The 20,987-nt window shown below is 39.2% G+C and overlaps 1 protein-coding gene across 4 annotated transcripts in view; it reads right to left on the bottom strand.

Moving 5' to 3' along the window:
• Trim24 (tripartite motif containing 24) overlaps positions 1-20,987 on the bottom strand; it is a 129,115-nt gene that overhangs the window by 36,365 nt on the left and 71,763 nt on the right. For all 4 annotated transcript variants that reach the window (XM_031381551.1, XM_031381552.1, XM_031381554.1 and 1 more), the window contains 3 exons: positions 18,239-18,355; positions 9,438-9,552; positions 6,210-6,356 (listed from right to left, as the gene is read on the bottom strand). In XM_031381551.1, the coding sequence (XP_031237411.1) occupies positions 6,210-6,356; positions 9,438-9,552; positions 18,239-18,355 (379 nt within the window). The remainder of the gene's footprint in view (positions 1-6,209; positions 6,357-9,437; positions 9,553-18,238; positions 18,356-20,987) is intronic.

Raw genomic sequence — 20,987 nt, 5'->3', positions numbered from 1 at the left:
AAGTTAGTTTATTCCAGACAGTTTAGTTGACATATTCCCAGGGCCAGCCTGATGCTGAGCACAGATACAAACTTGGTTACTGGGTGCTCATTATGAATCTCATTTATAGGGCAGGGCAACTTAGCTACTCCATGGGGAGGCACAGAAGGTTCTGAGCAGTTCACTGTTAATACTATAGTTTCTCAAGGCCTATCTCTGTGCACAGTCACACACTGGGCTCAGTCTCTGGAACCTTTCAGCTGGCTGCTCCATCCCCCTCCCTGTCTCTCACCAGAATCTTATCATAAATATCAGTGGGTTTGGGGGCTGGGATAGGGTGTGGGGGTGTTCTGACAGGGGAGTCTGACAATATTTGTAGTAAGATGCAGAGAAAAAGAAAAATAAAGCAATCTGCTTCCCAAAACAATAAGCTTAGGCGTGGCCTTCTTAGGATGGCTTCCAATTATAGCAGCACAATTATACAGTGGGATTATACAGTACCTCTGTAGCACCAGCCTGCTAGGCAAACCCTAGACAAGCTAAATTCAGGCTGTTTTTATGTTGTACAGATATTTCTGTGCTAACTGGCTCAGTAAGCCTCTTTCCTAGTTTACTCACCCTCTGCCCTGTTGCCTCATCACCATGCATGACTCTACTCAGCTTTCTTCTGCAACATTCTAGTGTGCAGCATTTGGCCTCTCCTGTTTCTGTGAAGAACTGACCTTCCTCCTAATCACTACTCCCTCCATCCTCCAGCTAGCTGGCTAGAGACCCTCCTCCAGAGCACTCCTTCCGTCCTCCAGCTGGCTAGAGACCCTCCTCCAGAGCACTCCCTCCGTCCTCCAGCTGGCTGCAGCTTTTCTCTACCCCTGATTCTGAGCCATTTGTGCTCTTGTGATCACCCTCAACATCCTGAAGTTTTAGTACTTCCCATTTTGTGCCACTAAAATACAGCTCATCAAGGGCAAAATCTGTTTTTCAACTGTCCCTCAACATTCAAAATGTTGTGCAGCAGGTAGAAGTATTAAATAAGTAACTGTTGAATAAGTGAATTTTCTGCACAAGATTACAGTTACAGTACCTCACACAACTATAATAACTCGACTAAAATGTATGGATGTACTTTGGAGTCCATGAACTGTGCTAAGTTAATAGCACATAACACACTGAGCCTTCTGAACCTTCCCTGAGTTTTCCTTTTTTACTTTTTCTTACTCTAATAATTCTGATTATAAATCATATATGAAATGTTAACTTGTACTGGCAAATGTCTTCATAACTTTTACCATTTTCTGAAACACAATAAATTATTTTACTTGACTAATAATAAAAATGGCGGCTAAAGATATACTTCTATTGATGGACAGCTTGCCTAGTATGCAGGAAGCTGTGGGTTGAGTCCCCAGAACCATACAAACTGGGTATGGTAGAATGCCCCTAATCCCTGCATTCCAGAGGCAGAGGCAGGAAGATTAGAAATTCAGACTGCATAGTAAAGAAGATCAGCCTTGGTCACAAACAAACACAGCAGTTAAAAAAAAAGTAAATGTAAGTATTTTTCAACATGTATTTTTATGGAATAAACTAGGCTAACTGTCATGAATTATCTTACGTATTTTTTCTTCCACCTTACGTGTTTTCTTAGGAAGAGAGATTATAATTTCAGCAGCTTGCAACATGTACAATGTTCTCTACTAAGTATTCTGCTTTGCTAGTAAATTTACTCCTTTACCCCTGTAACCATGCACTACATACTACATACAGGCCTTTATCATATGTAAGCCCCTGAACTTTGTACACTATAGAGCAGTCTCCAGAACAATAGGTTGAATAGCCTTTTGTTTTTTTACAATGAACAGTACTGGTTGTAAACACTGGATAACTTCATCTGCTTTGGATATTTACCCCAAAGTTAGATTACTAGGGTATTATGATAGTTCTTTTACCTCTTTTGAAGAACATTTATACTGTTTTTTTTTTCACAACTATACCAATTTACAGGCACCAGTAGCAGAAAAGGGTTCCCTTTGCAACACACCTTCAATCTTTAAGATGGTAAAAGTCTGCTACAAGACTAAAAAGAACCCCTTCATTCCTTTCACCCAGAATCCTCAACTGTTTTTTTCTTCTTCTTTGGTTTTTCGAGTTAGGGTTTCCTCTGTGTAGCCCTGGCTGTCCTGGAACTCACTCTGTAGACCAGGCTGGCCTCGAACTCAGAAATCCACCTGCCTCTGCCTCCCAAATGCTGGGATTAAAGGTGTGCGCCACCACTTGGCCTAGAATACTCAACTGTTAATAATTATCTGTTCCAGCATCCTCTCAACCTCTCCCATACACATTATTCTGTGAGCAAGATACTGACACAAAGTCCTATACCCACTGCAGTGTAACTGAAGTAAAGTAAAGATTTAAAATAATTAGCAAATTCTAAAATAAGAAAACACCTGATTTAGCTACAACCCAGTGCAAACACTTGGCCTGGTTCCTTTGACATGCCTGAGTATTGTCTAGTATCTGATGAAACAAGACACTCTGGATGCTCTGCATTCCTGCTTCCGAAGTATTATGAGACCAGGATGGCAAGCCCTGTTACAGACAGCATACATCAAATGTATACAAATGTATACTGTAACTATACAGATCCAGCTGACTGCCCGAATACAGAAAACTGTTTGCACTTAATGATTCTCTCCAATGAACTTAACTTAGAACATGCCCTGACTTTGTTTCTCTCTTTCTATGCCCACACAGGCTGGTGTTTTTAACACTCATTCCTGGCTATAGAGCTATTGGAGAGTGTGGATCCTGGCTGGTAGGACAAAGTGTTACCTAGCCCTAATTCTTCTGGGTTGCTGCCATTGTGGGCTGAGATCTAGCTGAAACAGTAAACCAAAATAAATCTGCAATGTCTAAACTTTTGGATATTTTGTCATAGCTCTGAATATTAGTTCATGCTTCTGGGTGCCCCCAGTCCCTGTCACATTATGTCCTTATTTACTATACTAATATCACCAGGCCAAGAAGATGTAGACATCAAGTTCTGCTCTTAACATCTTAGTATTTGAGTATCTTTTATATAGAACTAGTGTTTTTCCTCTTTCATTGTACTGATTCAATAAAAACATAAAAATAAGTTTTTTCAAAATGTCTAAGCCAGAAGTGGTGATGTGTGCCTATGATCCCAAAAGTACTGTAGCCCAAGCCAGAAGAACCAACCATGGTAGTAGTAGGGTGTTGGGAGTGAGGGTGGAAAGAAAGATGAACAAATGTGAACCAGGGGAGAGGCTTTCTACAATAAAGCATCAGAAAGAGCTCCATGTTCTGAGTACTGAGGTCAGGGATAGGGAGCTGGTAGCAGAGCCAGAAACAGACATTCAAGGGGTAATAAAAAGGTCCTCGAATGCTGAAAAAGGAGAAAGGGAGAGCAGGAGACTCATTTACCTCTTTCAGAGGAGTATTTGCTCCTTTGTACTTTTCTTTTCTTTTTAAAGATTTATTTATTGTTGTACATAAGTACACTGTAGCTGTCTTCAGACGCCCAGAAGAGGGCGTGAGATCTCATTACAGGTCCGTGTGAGCCATCATGTGGTTGCTGGGAACTGAACTCAGGACCTTTGGAAGAGCAGTCAGTGGCTCTTACCTGCCGAGCCATCTCGCCAGCTTCTTTGTACTTTTCATTACCAGTAAAGAAATGACCAGTGCTTTATTTTCTTAGTCTCTAGTAACATAATTTTTCCTGCCTTCCTTTTAAATAATCCACAGATTTAAGGTTGAACAGATAATAGAGAAATTCTAAGCAAATAATGTTTAAATATTTCAAAATATTGTTAAGATTTGACTTCTGAATGGACTTCATAGTTTTTAAAAACTATGTCTAATAAGGGGCTGGAGAGATGGCTCAGCGGTTAAGAGCACTGACTGCTCTTCTGAAGGTCCGGAGTTCAAATCCCAGCAACTACATGGTGGCTCACAACCATCCCTAATGAGATCTGATGCCCTCTTCTGGTGTGTCTGAAGACAGCTATAGTGTACTTACATATAATAAATAATAAATAAATCTTTAAAAAAAAACTGTCTAATAGGTCTAAATGAACAGGTACTCAACAATATAAACAAGTTAAATACAAATTAAAACCACAGGGAGTCAATACATCATGCTTGCAATTACAGCTGCTAGTTAAACAGTGATCACAGTAAATGCTGAAGAGAGCTGGAGATTGGTGAGAAATGTGTCTATTGTAATTTTTCTTGAAGATACAGTACCAGGAGCCATCAAGGAGAAGCTAAAACTTAGCAGGTGATCTTCCTAAGATAGTTCTGCCATGGACTACAATGAAAATTGTCAGTCTTCAAGGGTCATGTGTTAATTGGTTCTGAGATAACAAGCAGGCATCTACAACTCAGAACACATTTCAAGAGATTGTAAAATCCTTAACCAAAGGTCCTAAAAAGGGAACTAACGATTTATTATAGGTGCAAGGACAGAAGAAAACATATTGACTGGTTTTATATATGAAACTTCACTAATACCTTCCTTAGTCACAAAAATTAAGGTTTTAACTCTCATGAACCTGTAGTGACAGATGATGAATCTTTAGCCAGATTACTCCTAATGGATATGCATGTAAACATTCTCTGCTGTAAACTTCTTATTCAATTTATGACTTGAATTTATGTGTAAACTTGTGGTGAAGTTTTTACCATGCGATCATGTATTCTGAAAGATAAGTGCGAGGACAAAGAGAGAGGGAAAACTTTTTAAGCAGAACTCAAGAAGAACCTTTTAGAGAGAAAAAATTTTTTAGAAAAGAACTTAGAAAACTTTTAGAGAGAACTTAGAAGTAAAGGCATTGGGAGTCATAGCACTGGGAGAAAGTGTAAGAGCATTACTGTGACATCAGAGCAGGAAGAAAGGGCAAGATTAGAAGAAGGTAGCAGAGAGAACATTTTGGAGGAGAACTTTTGTAGAAACTTTTTGGAGAACTGAATAACTAAGAAATAATGGCTAAAATCACTTTTCACAGTGTCCCTCTTTCTTCCTTGGACTTCAACTAGCAGGTAGGGAGTTAGAGCTGTGCAGTTCTTGCAGAGATAGAACAAAAGCTACTTAATCCTCCAAGGTTTTACTCTGAGGTGCTGAATGCCAGAAAACTGCAGTTTTCTGGCCTCAAAGGAAGCAGGCAGGTCAGATACAGTAGTAAAGTGACTTAGACTTAAGACAGGTCAATGTTTTATTATTAAACAGCAACCGGAAATATCTTGCCTCTGCCGGTGCTCTTCCCCCACCCACCGCTTACCTTCAAGAGAGAACCAAGAAAGTAAGTAGTGTGGGGTATGGCTCCCAACACAGATTGATAAGATGTTTATACAGATCTAGAGATCTTCACATATCTACTGATGGATAAATACACACATATACACCTACATACCTTAATATAGCACCAATCTCATATACAATGGAATGTTTGACACACCAAAAAACCCCAAAAAGAACACAAAAATCTAAGGCCAAAAAACAATGATGTAAATCTCCAACATGGAAAATGATTAGAATTAGATGAGGCAGGATGCAGGGGAGAGTACTATCTACTATCGATACTTATTACTATACTGGGTTCATCTGCCACAGAGGGAAAAAAAGATAAATATGAGTGACAAAAGAAGATTAAAATTGAAGTTACATCAAAATCATTTCAGGTAAAAATACTTGGCAGGGGGTTCTCTGCGAGTTTGAGGACAGCCTGATCTACAAACTAGGTGACAGCAGGACAGCCAGGGTGATCATACAGAGCATCCCTGTGGGAGGATGGGGGTGTTGGGGGAGGAAGGGACTCAGGGAGAGAGAAGCCAAGACCAAACAACAAAAAAAAGCAATTAAGATTGAATAGGTAGTCTATCTCTGTGTTTTGTTTTGCTGTTTTTTCTCTTTTTTTTGGGGGGGGGGGTCTGTCTGTCGGTGTAGCCCTAGTAGGTCTGGAACTCACTATGTACACCAGGGTGGCCTGCCTCAACCTCCTCAGTGCTGGAATTAAGACAAGCACTACCACACCCAGAGTTTTTTCTTTTTCATGGTGTCTTGCTATGTCACCCAGGCTGACCCTGAACCAGTAAAGTACTCTCTCTGAGTAGCAGGAATTCAAGGTGTGCAGCTTGATTTCTGAATGAAAGCACTCCTCAGCTCCTGCCTCACTGTGCATGCTACAGACTATAACCCCTGGAGTCCATCTTACCAGCCGCTTGCTGTACAGCAAGGCTGTGCTGCTGCCACTGGAAACAGCCCATTTAGAAAAATGCATGACATGCTCTAACTGCTTAGAAAGCCCAGCCACTTCCTGCTGTTGTTGCATAAGTTTCATCCGATGGTCCTTTGCAAGACTCTGAAAAGGAATAATTTCAGGATTAATCTCTGTACTTTGTATTAATTTCCATGATTATTTTCAGATAATCAACTCACAATAAGAACCACTCTGTATTCAACTGACAGTAATCAAAAACGATTGTAAGCAGTTTCCTTCATAACACAAACACTCCCTCTGAATGTAATAAACATACAGCCTTGGTGTTTTCTCTACCCTCTGCCTGTAAGTCTAGTTTATACAGGTCTTAGTATATGATTCTTGCCAAATTAAATGAAAACAGACATAGATTAGTTATAATAGTGTAGGTGTTAAATTCAAAACATTCAAGTAAAACAGACATGTCATCCAGTTATCTACTGAAATTACCAGTTCATCATATGGTTCAACCAATACACAATTCCACATCCTAGAGATCGCAACTCCAATTGTCTGTTCCTAGACTCCAATAGCTGGTACCCAGAATCATGCCAAGTGGTAGTTGAAACTTATCTTGTATGTGGTATTAAAAAGAAAATCAAGTTATTTGTCTTGAGAGTTACTAGAGAAACCACTAGATTAAGTACTACTGTTAATGCATTCTAAGAGATACTGTATAAAACCAGAATAGAGTTTCAATGCCAACATGGCAATCCTGTTCCGATGGGTTAGAATATAGACTTTCTCCACATAAAATATAGACTTATGAAACAGACAGCAATCAAAAGTGGAAGGCACCCTACTGAGTTATTTAAAGGTCTTTATTAAACAAGCAAACTCACAAACCTCACCCATAATGTAGGTGAGAAGAATAAAGATACTAGGGCTCCCTATCAGCTTAGAAGAATTAGAAAACTGGAAGGGAACTCTCTCCCTGTGCGCTCTGGTCAATTGCTTGGATGACACACACAGTCAATGGCTTTGACAGATCTACTTTAAGTGTGATGCAGAAGATAACTTATTTAACAGCTGCACTGACCTCGGCAAAACTACAGTGTATCTTTGGAGTGGAAAGAACTTTTTGAAAACTTTTGAGAGGACTGGAAACAGCATAAGAAGTTCTGGTGTCTTGGTTTTCTGAGGTAGCAAGCAAATTGGCTCCATTTATCTGCCTCAAAAGTGAGTTGTGAACCACAAGAATAGGCATGATGACTCGAGGCATACCCAATAAGTACTATGACATTTTCAGGTTCAAATTCGTCAAAACTAGTTTTGACGGCCCAATACAGAGTCAAGTGATTCTGGAGTCTCATCCTCATTTTTCAGCTCTTCATGTGAATAAAGCCAAAGCAGTAAAATATGCTATGTAGAAAACTGAAATGTGCCCATGTTTAAAACAACTACTGCAAACCTTGAAAATACAGAAACTATAACTGAGCACTGATTCCTTCCATCCAAAGCACTTTCTCAACTAACTTACTATTTTTATAAAGGCAGAATTATAACCGGAAATGTTTTCCTAGCTGAAATAGGACTTTCTCATAGACATCTTATCAACTGGTCAATTAAGAATTAAAGATGAACTAAATTTTTTCCCTAGTTGTCTCTACTCCAAGTCTTCCCATAACAGCACTTTCTTTCTGCTCTTGTTCTTGACAGCTTCTTGACTATAAATTCTTTCTCACCGACATACTGAAGGAATAACTCAATAGTATACAGTAAGTTCACATACCATGTATACTGTAACCTCACATTACTTCTGGTCAAACATGGACTTTTGCTGTTGCCTTTGATAAGTTTAAGAAAGATGAGCAAGCTGGCACATGGTGGCTCATGCCTTAAACCCCAACACTTCGGAGGCAAAAGCAGGTAGATCTCTATGAGTTTGAAGCCAGCTTGTTCTACAAAGTGAGATACTATCTTTATTTAAAAAAGAAAAAAGGAAAAGAAAAACAGAGTAGAAAACAAAGATGATCAAGATAGTACATCTTTTATTGTTTTATCTATAATTACAACTATCCTGTCTTGAGCACATACTCTAAGTGATGCTTTCACAACTATTACTATATATAAAATAAAGCTGGGTATGGTGGCCTAGGCCTGGAACCCAGTATTCAGGAGGTTATGGCAGGAGGATTTTGAGTGATAGGTCAGCCTGGGCTAAACAGGGGAAAAAATGTTAGCAAAAAAAAAAACAAAGAGTTTATAATGTTGAGGGTAAGAAATACATTATATGAATCTATTTTATTGTTGTTGCTGATTTGAGTCAGAGAGGTCTCCGTTTGGAGCCCTGGTTACCCTGGACACCAGACCAGTCTTGAACTCAAAGAAATTCCACCTGTTCCACCTCCTTGATGCTGGGATTATAGGCTTAAGCCACTATACCTATTTTACCTAATCTCTCAGAAGGCTAATTAAATGCCTTGCATTACTAACAATGAGCTGTAATGAATGTACTGTTTGGTATTTCTACCTTTGTGCAAGCATCATAGAGTGTACCTCCATCAACAAAACAGATGGCCATGAGATGATAGTATATAATCTTAAAAGATCACTATTACAGTTTTGCTATTGACAAGAACACCACTGTATGTTGCAAGAATCTATTTGAAAACTATATATTGCAAACAGTAGATGTGGTTGTTTGAATAGAAATGGCCCTCCAGACTCATGTGTGTGAATGATTGGCACAAAGTGAGTGGCACTATTAGGAGGTAAGGTGTGGCCTTGGTGGAGGAAGTGTATCACTGGAGGCATGCTTTGAGGTCTTGGAAGTTCAAGTCTCATTGGTGTGGCACACATTGTACCTGTGGATCAAGGTGTAGAACTCTCAGTTCCTTCTCCAGCACTGTCTGTGGGCATACCAACTGCCATGATGAAAATGGACTAAAACTCTGCAACTGTCCAGCAGCCTTAATAAAATGTTCTTCATAAGAGCAGCTCTTCACAGCAATGAAACCCTAAACTAAGCATATTTTTCTAGAAAATTCTGCATCCCCTTGATGGTACAATAGCTGTTACTTCAGTGACTATCTAAGAACTCCCCAGTAAGGTAACGCTGTAGGGTCAATGTGAGTATTAAGACATCCTTAGTGTATGGCAGAGCTATAGGTAGGAGCCACAAAGCAGCATCTGGCAGGGAAAGCATGTTGAGTCCCAGACCCTTACCACTGCCCGACTCACCTCAAGCTGGTGTAGCAGAGCTTTCCCTTTTTTGTTTATCTCCACCATCAATGTGAAGATGGCAACTTTAATATCCTGTTCCACCTGCTTTTGGTTTTGATTTACTTCAATTATCCTGAAAATTAAATAAAGGGGAGAAAATATCTAAAATTAATGGCAGATATTTAAACTGGATAAATTGGATATTTTAATAGCTAAACTAGACTAAAATGTTTAGTCTTAAAAAGTTCTATCTCCAAATCCTATTGACTTGGAGACATTAGAAACAATAATTCAGTTAACAAAAACATGGTCAGTGAGTATATTTTAAAGAACGTGGTTTTAAAGAAATATGCCACACAGCAAAAAAGCAGTATGCCGACCTAAAAGAATAGGACCTGGGAATAGACTATAACTAGAATTTATAGTGAGGACAAAATAATTATGCCTGAGAACGAGTTTGACTATGTAACTGTGATATTCTGATCTCAGGTGTTTAAATTGGCAGTTTTCACCATATTGGAACACAGAAGCAAAAGACAACAAAAATAGTTTACTTTTTTAAATAGTTCATGGGTTAAAGTACTTTTTACACTAGCATGAGAACCAGAGTTCAGATCTCCAGAATCCCCATGAATGCAGGGTAGCTGTGGAAAACCAACCTATAATTCCAGCCTGAGAAAGGGAAGACAGGATCCCCAATGTGAACTGGTTAAGAACACACTAGACATATCAGTCAGCTCTGGTTTTAACTGAGAGAACCTGTCTCAATGAATAACATGTAAGAGCAACAAGGATGACCTGATCTTAGGATGACCTCAGGCCTCCACACATGTGTACACATGCACATGTATACCAGCACACATCAGATGCCCATACACATGCAAACTCACATATAGATGCACAGCCCCAACATACATAAAAATGTGTTGGAATTCTGGTTTTCTTTTAAAACACAGAAATATTGTAAGAATGTGTTTTTGCTTTAACCCCAGGGGTGGAGATATGGGGCTGTTCTGGACTGTCCATGGCAGCTGACTATGATTTGCCTCGGGCTCTAGCAGAAAGAAGCATGTTTTGCCAGCTGTAGACTTCTCTGACTGTATGACATTTGGAATTCTGGGAACTTTTCAGAGGGTATATAAGTGCTAGAGCCCCAATAGGATGTGGGTGGTTGCTGGTTGTTTAGGAAGGTTGGATATAGTTTGTTAGTAGCCATGCTCAAAGAAACAAAAGGAAGTAAGAGCCAAGTAGCTGAAAAGGAGGAAAAAAATTTTAATTTCCACATTAATATGATTAGAACAGATTTATTAATAAGCTTACTTAGAAAATGTTGGGGCACAAAAGTCTTAGCACCCACATATCACTAGGGAAACCAGGAATGTTAATCGTGCATAGGGTATCTCCTCAGAGAAGGAAATACCTGTTTCCTACCCAGAAGGCTGGGGTAGACTACACCCAAATGCCCCAGAATGTTATTCCTAGACCTTCTATCTTTAGCTCCCAGTTAATAGACCCTGCCAGGAGCCATCAAGGAGAAGCTAACACCTAGGAGGTGATGGTCCTGAGATCGCTCTACCATAGACTGTGAAGTGAATGATGGGTTTGCTTCATTAGGCAAGGCTGAGAAGATTATGTCTGGTATTAATATGCTTTTCCTATTATTATTAAGTATATGTAACAATCACTAGGTATTAGCCCACCCTTTTGAGCAGATTTCTGCAGAATTACTAAGATGGACTATCTTGAAGTGATGCTAGACAGACAAACATAATTTCTTAATTCTTTTTTTTTTAAAAGAGACTTATTTTATTTATTTCATGTATATGAATATACTGTAGCTATCTTCAGATGCACCAGAAGAGGGAATTGGATCCTATTACAGCGGATTGTGAGCCACCATGTGGTTGCTGGGAATTGAACTCGGGATCTCTGGAAGAACAATTGGTGCTCTTAACCACTGAGTCATCTCGCCAGCCTGATTTTTTAATTCCTGGGCTGTAGAGATGGCTCAGCGGGTAAGAACCCTGACTGCTCTTCCAAAGGTCCTGAGTTCAAATCCCAGCAACCACATGGTGGCTCACAACCACCTGTAATGAGATCTGATGCCCTCTTCTGGTGTGTCTGAAGACAGCAAATAGTGTACTTATCTATAATAATAAATAAATCTTTGGCTGGAGTGAGCAAGGATTCAGCAAATAGGGCTGACCAGAGTGAGCAGGGTTGACTGGAATGAGTAGAGGTCTGAAATTCAATTCCCAATAAACACATGAAGGCTCACAACCATCTTTACAGCTATAGTGTACTCATATATGTAGAATAAATAAATAAAATCTTTAAAAAAGAAAAAGAATTCCTAACTTTTTTTGTGATAGGATTGATATTAAGTCCTTTCTGATGTTAAAACTTCAGTGAGAACTCTGCCAGTCTTCAAGTGTTAATCAAGTGTTAACTGCTTCTGAGATAGCAAGCAGGCATCTACAACTTAGAGCACATTCCAAGAGGTGTAAAACCATTAACCAAAGGTCATAAAAAGGGAGCTGAGGGCTTACTATAGGTAGGTCAGACAGAAGATAAAATATTGACTTGGTTTATCTATACGAAACTTCACTAATATCATAGTCACAAAGATAATGAGTTTTAGGCTGGCAAGATGGCTCAGCGATTAAGAGCACTGACTGCTTTTCCAAAAGTCCTGAGTTCAAATCCCAGCAACCACATGGTGGCTCACAACATCCGTAATGAGATCTGATGCCCTCTCCTGGGATATCTGAAGACAGCTACAATGTACTTACATATAATAAATAAATAAATCTTTTTAAAAAAAGATAATGGGTTTTAATTTTCAGTGAACCTGTTGAGCTAGTGACAGATAAATGATGTTTAGTCAGATAATTACTCCTAATGGATATGCATGTAAACATTCTCTGTTGTAAACTTATTCAATTTATGACTTGAATTTATGTGTAAACTTGTGGAGAACTTTTTAGCCACGTGATCATGTATTCTGAAAGATGTTTAAGTGCTGAGGACAAAGAGAGCAGAGACCCCCTTTTCCCTTAGAGAATCTTTTAGAGAACAACTTTCTTAGAGAATATTCACATAAAACTTTTTAGAGAGAACTTAGAAATAAAGGCTAAAATCACTTTTCAAAGTGTCCCTTTTTTCTTCTGCAACTTCAACTAGCAGGTTGGAAGTGAGTGCAGTTCTTGGGGAGATAGAACTAACAGGCTACTTCACTTAATCCCCAGATGTTAGGCTACAGGTGTTAACTGCCTAAACCAGAGGCTTTTAACCCTCACAAGGAGCAAAATTTTTTAGGACTTTTTAGAAGTTATCAACAAGCATTCAGGATAGTTAGAGAGCTAGAACATGCTACGATTATCAGTCTTTAAAGCTACACCTGTGTCTGATTCGGTGTCCCCCTTCAACCCATTCCAGTCTAGGAGGCCCCTGGCAGAAGCCATGCTTAGGAGAGATTTTACATGATTTTATGGCCTGCTGACATTTATGCTACCTTGGTAGGAGAGCACACCAGATTCTAGGCCCTTTAGCTATAGAACCCATCTTCAAGGTCACGTGTACTTTGCAAAGCAGTTGCTATATTGTCATACCTTTAGCTTTATTGTACAGCTGGAATTGGAATGATGGTTGCCTGCAAACTTTTTCCCAAATTCAATTGTGTTTAAGTATGTTTACAATTATCTGCCTGGCATCAGACTCTTTAGAAGTTTGATCCAGTTTGATGATATCAAACTGAACCGAATTTTCATTGTCACCTCTTCGCAGTTGGTTTCCCTGCCTGTTGTAACACTTGCTCGGACCGCCTCAAGGAAATATTAAATTACATAGAAATAAATTAAGCTGAGGGGCTCTGCCTCAGTTTTATTCAATGACTTTAAGATAGACAGCTTACTAACTGGTTTCTCCTAGACAATACAGGAAAGTAAAGAAAACAGAATTGTACTCCTGACTTAATTAGAACTTAAAGTTTGAAGTTGTGCTTTTATAAAATCACTCTTCAGAGCTGCTTGCTCATTAAAAGTCCTGCCCTCCTCTTACGAGTGGCACGTGTCAAACAACCTTGAAGACACGACCTTGCAGACAGATGCTCTTTTAAGAAACTGGAGCTGTACTTCTCTGTATCAGAACCCACACAACTGCACATAAGATTAGGAAGTTTCTAATGAAGGTTAGACTCCTCTTAAGCACTAGCTAGGAGCCCAGTTGTGTGTAATAATAGTTTTTCTTTTTCCTGAGTGCCTAACTGAATCCATTGTTGGCTTGAACTACTTTTATGTTTTATGAAACAAGTACCTTTTAAAGAGAAAAATGGAGATGAAATGGATAGAAAAGAAAAAGGAGCATTATACCCACCACACTGAACAGCTTACACAGGAGGTATCTTGTGTCTACACACTTCCTTCCACATAACTAAACTATTTTTCTTGCCTGCTCTTCCCACAGCCACTTTAACATTTAAGCTCACAGTTGAAGAGATTGTATTCTGTTATAACCTCACAATAGCTGTTTGAAGCCAGGCAGTGGTGCACACGCCTTTAATCCCAGCACTTGGGAGGCAGAGGCAGGTGGATTTTTGAGTTTGAGACCAGCCTGGTCTACAGAGTGAGTTCCAAGACAGCCAGGGCTACACAGAGAAACCTGTCTTAAAAAAAAAACCAAAAAAATAGATAACTGTTTGAAATCAATATTGCTTCAGAGTTAAAGAAATCAGGTATGTGTACAAAACAATCACTTTTTAAAAACTCACTCATCTTCAATAGTACAATAAGATGAGTAAGGGAAACTGCCATATTTTAAAACAAAATAATATTGGGCTGGCGAGATGGCTCAGCGGGTAAGAGCAAGAGCACTGACTGCTCTTCCGAAGGTCCTGAGATCAGATTCCAGCAACCACATGGTGGCTCACAACCACCCATAATGAGATCTGACGCCCTCTTCTGGTGCTGTCTGAAGACAGCTATAGTGAATTACACTGGAGTGAGCAGCCCGGAGTGAGCAGGCTGAAATGAGCAGGCTAGAGCGAGTGGGCCTGAGCGAGTGGGACCAGCAGAGGTCCTTGAGTTCAATTCCCAGCAGTCACACACATGATGACTCCCAGCCATCTGTACAGCTACAGTGTACTCATACACATAAAATAAAGAAGATAAATCTTAAAAAACAAAACAAAACAAAAAAATAATATCAAAATTAGTAGCTTAATTTTCATCCTTCTGCAATCAGGTAGGCTTCAAAGAAATAGGAGGTTGCAGATATATTTCTGTGATAATGTCTCAAATGCAAGAGGAGAAGAAAGGGATGATGAAAAGAAAAGACAATTAGCACCAACCTGAAGATTCGTTAATACCACAATTCAAAGACCAATGCCACCTACACAGCAATGCTATTTTGTTTAAGGAATTTATAAGCCCAGTGCTTGTGAGGTTTAAGAAGCATCAGACACTCAAGGTCAGCACTGGCTACACAGCAAGTTTAAGCCCAGCCTCAGCTACATGTGACACTGCCTCGAAAGCACAATGAAAACACACATATGACTATCAAAAAAGTAAAAACCAAAGCCAGAGTCCCGGTCTGAGGCTACTATGATGAACAAGTATGTGGTAGAGATGGGAGAGAAGTAGAAACAGAGTGGTTTGTGCACTATGGAGAGAGGTAGAACTGGAGATGCAAGGTGTTAAGCCTGATTTGAGATGCCTGTGCTGCCACCTGAGGCCATGGTGACATCTGGGTCTCCTTTGTCATCATGGGCCATGTCTGGGTCCATGTTAATGTCCATGTCTGTGTTACTAGCAAAGGCCATTGAGATGGCTGTTAATGGTCTAGGCTGGCACGCATGAGGCCATGTTGATGTCCTTGGGCCAGGGTAAACTGGCTCTTCCAGTAGGTGTGGGAGAGCTGGAGGGCTGAACACCTCAACTACTACCCAAGGCCCAGATCCAGAGCTTTGAGCTGGCCCATCCTAACATGTACACCATTGTGAGCTGCTGGGGGAGTCTCAGTGAGGATCCAGTACTGATGGTATAGCAGAAGACAGAGGCCTTGAATGAATGACTCACTCTAATGAAAATTTGCAAGTAAAGTTGTTCGGACAGAAGGGTACACTGTATGACGCACTGGGGCACACTGAAGCTTGCATGATGAGATTTTTTTTTTTAGATTTAATTTAATGTTTAATTTTCTTTTGTGGAGGAGGGTGAATATGGAAGGACTGGAAAATAAGGGAATTGGAATAGATGGTATGAAATTAACAAGAATCAAAAATATTATGAAAAAAAGGAAAAGTGAAAACAAATTAAGAATTCATAGTATCTGATTATAAGATTTCTTATACAAGCTACCATGACCCTGAGAGTGGAAAATGTCAAATGAAACAGTACAAAACAATTCCACTCCCCAAAAACCACCACAATGGAACATAATCCAGAACCTAGAATTGTTCTATACTTCTGCAGTCACTGAAGTTCTACAGAAATGCTAAAGCTAGTGCTTTGAACAAATTATATTAGAAGCCATGGACATCTGTATGTTCAAAAACAGAAAAGTAAACCTTGACACACCATACACATAGTAGAGAAATGCAGAGTAACTCTCACAGAAATTGGGAATTATCCCATAACTGCTGCCTTTGATCAGTCACTCAACTTTTCAACTACTCAGAATCAAAATTTGAAGCTAATTATTCTATTTGCAAACATACTATATTCTGATTAGAATATGGTAAAAGAAAATTGTAGTTTGTTAACTCGAGTTTTTATACAAATGAGGAGAGTTAAAAGCAGCAAGAGGCCGTAGCAGTTGCTGCTCTTGTAGAGGACCTGGGTTCATTTCTCTATACCCATATCAGACATCTTCTGTAATATTATCTCCAGGGATCCAAAACTCTCTTCTGGCCTCTGAAAGCAATGCGTGTATATGCACACACACACACAAACATACGAATAAATAAAAAATAAATAATCTGGTGAAAATAAAAATTAAAAGACATATGAACACAATGTAACAGAATAAATATATGATAGTAACTTACACAATCCCTAACAATTATACTAATACTGGAATATTGGAAAATGGCTAGACCTCATTTAAGAATTCCTTTTAGGTAACAGAATTATACCTATAACAACAACAGCCACAAAAAACAACAACAACAACAGCCACAAAAACCAACAACAAAAACCCCACCAATCAGGTGTGGTGATACATGCCCTTAAATACAGTACTAGAGAGGCAGAAGTAAGTGGATCTCCGTGAATTCAAGGCCAACTTGGTCTACACAGTGGGTTCCAGAACAGCCAGGACTCTACAGTGAGGCCCTATTTAAAAAAAAAAAAAAAAAAAAAAAATCCAACAAAACTGTTTCAAAACAAAACAAAATGAAACAAAATTCCAAATCCCCTAGCTGCTTCAAGAAAGAGTAATAGATTATGATAGATGACCAGGTGTGCCACAAAAGCTGAGACAGTTTTCCCAATGAACAATACTGAGACACAGAGTCTCTCCTACTCATGTCATCCTACTCAGCACTTCTTCACCTGTCAGCAGTGGCAGTCATTTTCGTGCAAACAAACAGCACAAGAAAGAGAACATGCATTGCTTGGTGCTAAGGTGGTATGTGAAAGTCAGCAAGAGCCTTATATGGGATTTGCATCTGGGGGACATCTGATTGCCTTCACGGAGCACAAGCCCTAACAAGTAGTATCTAGAAACTGACAAAGAATAAACTGCTGTGTAATAATTTTCTTGAGATTGAAACAGTCCATTCTACAAGGAAGCTCCTTGACCAGGAAGGTCAACAACTCAAAATAGCTTCAGGAAGTCCCTGAAACGGACCATGCTCACTAGGTCACTTCCTGACAGAGTAGCATTAAAAGCTTAGAGTCCCTTCAGATCAACTGGAGCTGAGCTAAGCTACCAAGACAACTCTCAGTGACTGAGGTGCAAAGACGACTTTGAGACCAGACATCTGCCTGGAAGAAGCAGAATCAGGACTACCTGCCTGGCCTATAAGAGGTTTAGATTAACTCAGGAACCTGGAAAGAACACTCTCCAACATACTGAGTTGTCTGCAGGATGTGTAGTGTTTCAGGTTCTCAGCTTTGTGAGCTGTCACCCAGCTTAAGGTGGGCTTTGGTGATGCAGCTGTCTTTGAGTCATTTCTGCTCCTGGAACTCCTTACCCATATTTCTGTAAGTAACCCCAATAAAACTCATTGGTTCACCAAATTACATTTTAGCTGTTCTTCTCCTTCCATCTCCTGCCCACCCCCAAATTCATTATCTTTTCTTATTGTGTGTGTGTGTGTGGGGGGGGGGATCCCCTATCTGCATGTGTGCTGTGTTTTCCCCTCAGGAAATGGTTCAAATTTATAATGGCCAATCTCTGTGTTTTCCAAAACTTCCACCCTATGTGACTAAAGGATCAGGGTCCAGGGAGGCATCTCAACTTAAACAACTTAAAAATTAACAAACTTAAAAATAGCAATTAGGTACATAATCCAGTGTTAAAAGAGTTACATTATTGGCAAAGCTGTCTTTTTCTCAATCTTGAAAAAAATTAAATTAGGAAACACCATTTGATTATGAAGATATACCAGATAAATGAGCTATTATTGTTACACATTTTCATTTTACTAGTAAAGAAACTGTGTCCCAACCGAGAGTTTCTGAAAAAGCCTTACCAACCATGTGTTTGTAATCCAAAACCTTACCAGTTATTTCACAGTAAGTTAAGAAAAGGAAATCTAGAAATGTATACATTTATTATTACACATCAATGATTTATAGTGTCACAAATGCACTTACCTATTTTGGATCTGATTTCCTGTATACTTTATATATTTTGTTTTTTCCATCAGTTTGGTGATTAGAGTATCTATGATCACTTTTTGATTCTGAAAAGCTTCTTCTATAAATTGATATCTGAAGAAATAATAAGCAAATAACTTCATACAAATATCTATACAAAGAAAGTTCAAAGTTAAAAACAAAACAAAACAAAATAATGTAAGGGAAAAACTATGGAAGCTAGAGAAATGATGATCCTGGCTAAGAAAGCTTTACAGATGCTCTTAACCACCTGTTACCCCAGTCCCAGGGGAACTGATGCTCTCATCTGTCTCTAGGAGTACCTGAATCCATATGTACATACATACAAAGGCATACATAAGTAGAAAGAGAAATAATATAAAATTTAAAGAAAGAGAAATAATATAAAAAGTATAAAAAATGACCTTAGAAAATACAGAATGTGGGCTGGCAAGATGGCCACAATGGGTAAAGATACTTATTGTCAAGTCTAATTTTGATTCTTGGATCTCTTATGGGAGGAGAGAGTTGCCACAAGATGTCCTCTGACCTCGGCATATAATGTGGTATGCAAGTATGTACATACATGGACACCCAGAAAATCTTAAAAAGGCGGGTATTCCCATATGCTCAAATCTATTGTGGTGTCCAAAACCAGTAGTAAACACTAAAATGTTACAAGGTAAAAGTTTATTTTATAGCTGAGCAAAACTTACAGTCTCCTTGGAAGTAGGAGAAATAAGTGGCCCTGACCAAATGCAGGGGAGCCTTTTTATAGTTGGGCTCTGACCTTTGATTACAAAGTGAAGTTTTTGCAGTTCATAATTTAGTTGTTATATTTATAATCACAGGAAAAGTATTTGTTGTGGGTTTTATGGCCAATCAGTTCTTTGAACATACCATGAAACAATGGAAACAATTTGCAATGTTCAAAGGACAAGAGTATAGAGGAATTACAAGTTAAAAAAAAAAAAGTTGATCTTTAGCTTGGTATATGATTAGAGAAAAACACCATAGGGAACAATATAGAAATAAATCAAATAATAATATTGTTTAACTAGGAAAAGGAAGAAAAAAGGAGCCAGCTGGTCATTAACAAAATTATTATTCAACAAAGAAGTCTTAATATACTCTTTATTTCAAGAGTGCATTAAATACTGAACACTCAGTTTTAGAGGTGTATTTAGCTCATTAGACAAATGTAGCAAAAAAGAGGTCAAAGATTTAAAAGTAAATTTGTTAATAGGTTAGCTACTTTGGGACTTCAGAACCACGGAAGTTTGCTGAGGATAAACACTCTCAAGATCCTATCTAAACAGTAAGGAGCTTTGCTGTACAACAAGCCACAGGATTATTCCTTTGGATAAATGGGGGAAGACATTGATATTGCACCTTTTGATTAAAAAGCCTTGAGTAACCTAAAATAAGACACAACATTTAACAGTTGTTATCAACCAGGAAGTCAAGATGGATGGCTTTGGTAAAGTATAGAAAAAAAAATCATGTGAAGAGACGGTCACGGTGTATACATCACAGAAAGAAGTTTAGGCAGGTGAGATAGCATTAGTAGGAGGAAGTCCCATTATCCTCAAGCTAGGTGGAGTGAAAATGGATTGCTGAAAGCTGTCCTCTAACCTCCACATGTGTGCCATGTGAGTTTCCCCTCCTCCACTTCTAAACATAAAAAATAAAATAGGTAAAGTACTAGCCACTCAGGAGGCTAAAGCAGGGGTTCTCTGTTATTAGGGACAAAGGTTGTTTTCTAATAAGGGTCATGCCTGATCCAGGAAGAAAATAGTACAATATGAGGTTACACTGTAACATCTAGAACAATCAGGGCCAGTGAGATGGCTCAGCAGATAAAAGCACTTACTATGCAAACCTCACAACCTGGGTTTGATCCATGGAACCAAGGTGAAAAGAGAGAGCTGACTCCCAAACACACACACACACACACACACACACACACACACACACACACACACACAGAGGTGGGGAGGGAGAGAGGGGGCAAAGAGGAGAGCGGGGGGACCATATGGGAACACACTAACAATAATCCAGCCACAACTGGTGGCACACAAGTAAAAATGGACCTCTGAGTTTGAGACTAAGTTGGTTTACATAGTTTCAGACCAGACAAGACTACATAGTGAGACTACACACAAACAACAGCAACACCAAAATCAAACTAACAAACCCAAACCAAAACCCCGCCAAAACAAAGTCTCCTCTGTTAAGGCCTGGGTAACTGCTGCTGCCTATCTAGCCAGCCATTTTCTGCTGTTACTAATGCTACAAGGAAACTTTCTCTTGTCCAAATTGATTGCATATTCTGTTGTTCTGTGCTTTGGTGTTCTTGGAAACAAATCACAGTAGAAGTCAGTTAGAATTGCTTTGTATAGTTAGCCACAGTAAAGTTGGACCGGAACCAACCACCCTGTAGCATTTCCTGAACCTGTATATGAGCTTTTATGGGTTCTTGCCTTTATAATCTGCCCCTGGGATAGACCCCAACATAAGAGAGACACCTGTACCAATATATGAAGCTATTTAGGATGAGACTTCCATTTTGAGTAGAGGTCAAATAAAGTTTAAGTTCCTAAAACCTCCCTGGGAATTGACATCCTACTTGGCAGAAAGACACATACATGTGGGTAACTTACATCCGGCTTGGCAAGTTAAGATATGAATGGTAGGCAAGGCAAATCCCTTGCCACAGTTAAATACCCCAACCAATGGTGTTGGG

This window comes from Mastomys coucha, unplaced genomic scaffold, assembly GCF_008632895.1.
Source record: "Mastomys coucha isolate ucsf_1 unplaced genomic scaffold, UCSF_Mcou_1 pScaffold20, whole genome shotgun sequence".
NCBI classification, from domain to species: domain Eukaryota; kingdom Metazoa; phylum Chordata; class Mammalia; order Rodentia; family Muridae; genus Mastomys; species Mastomys coucha.
The sequence above is the reverse complement of the archived record's forward strand: the minus strand, read 5'-3'. Positions and strand labels throughout refer to the sequence as shown.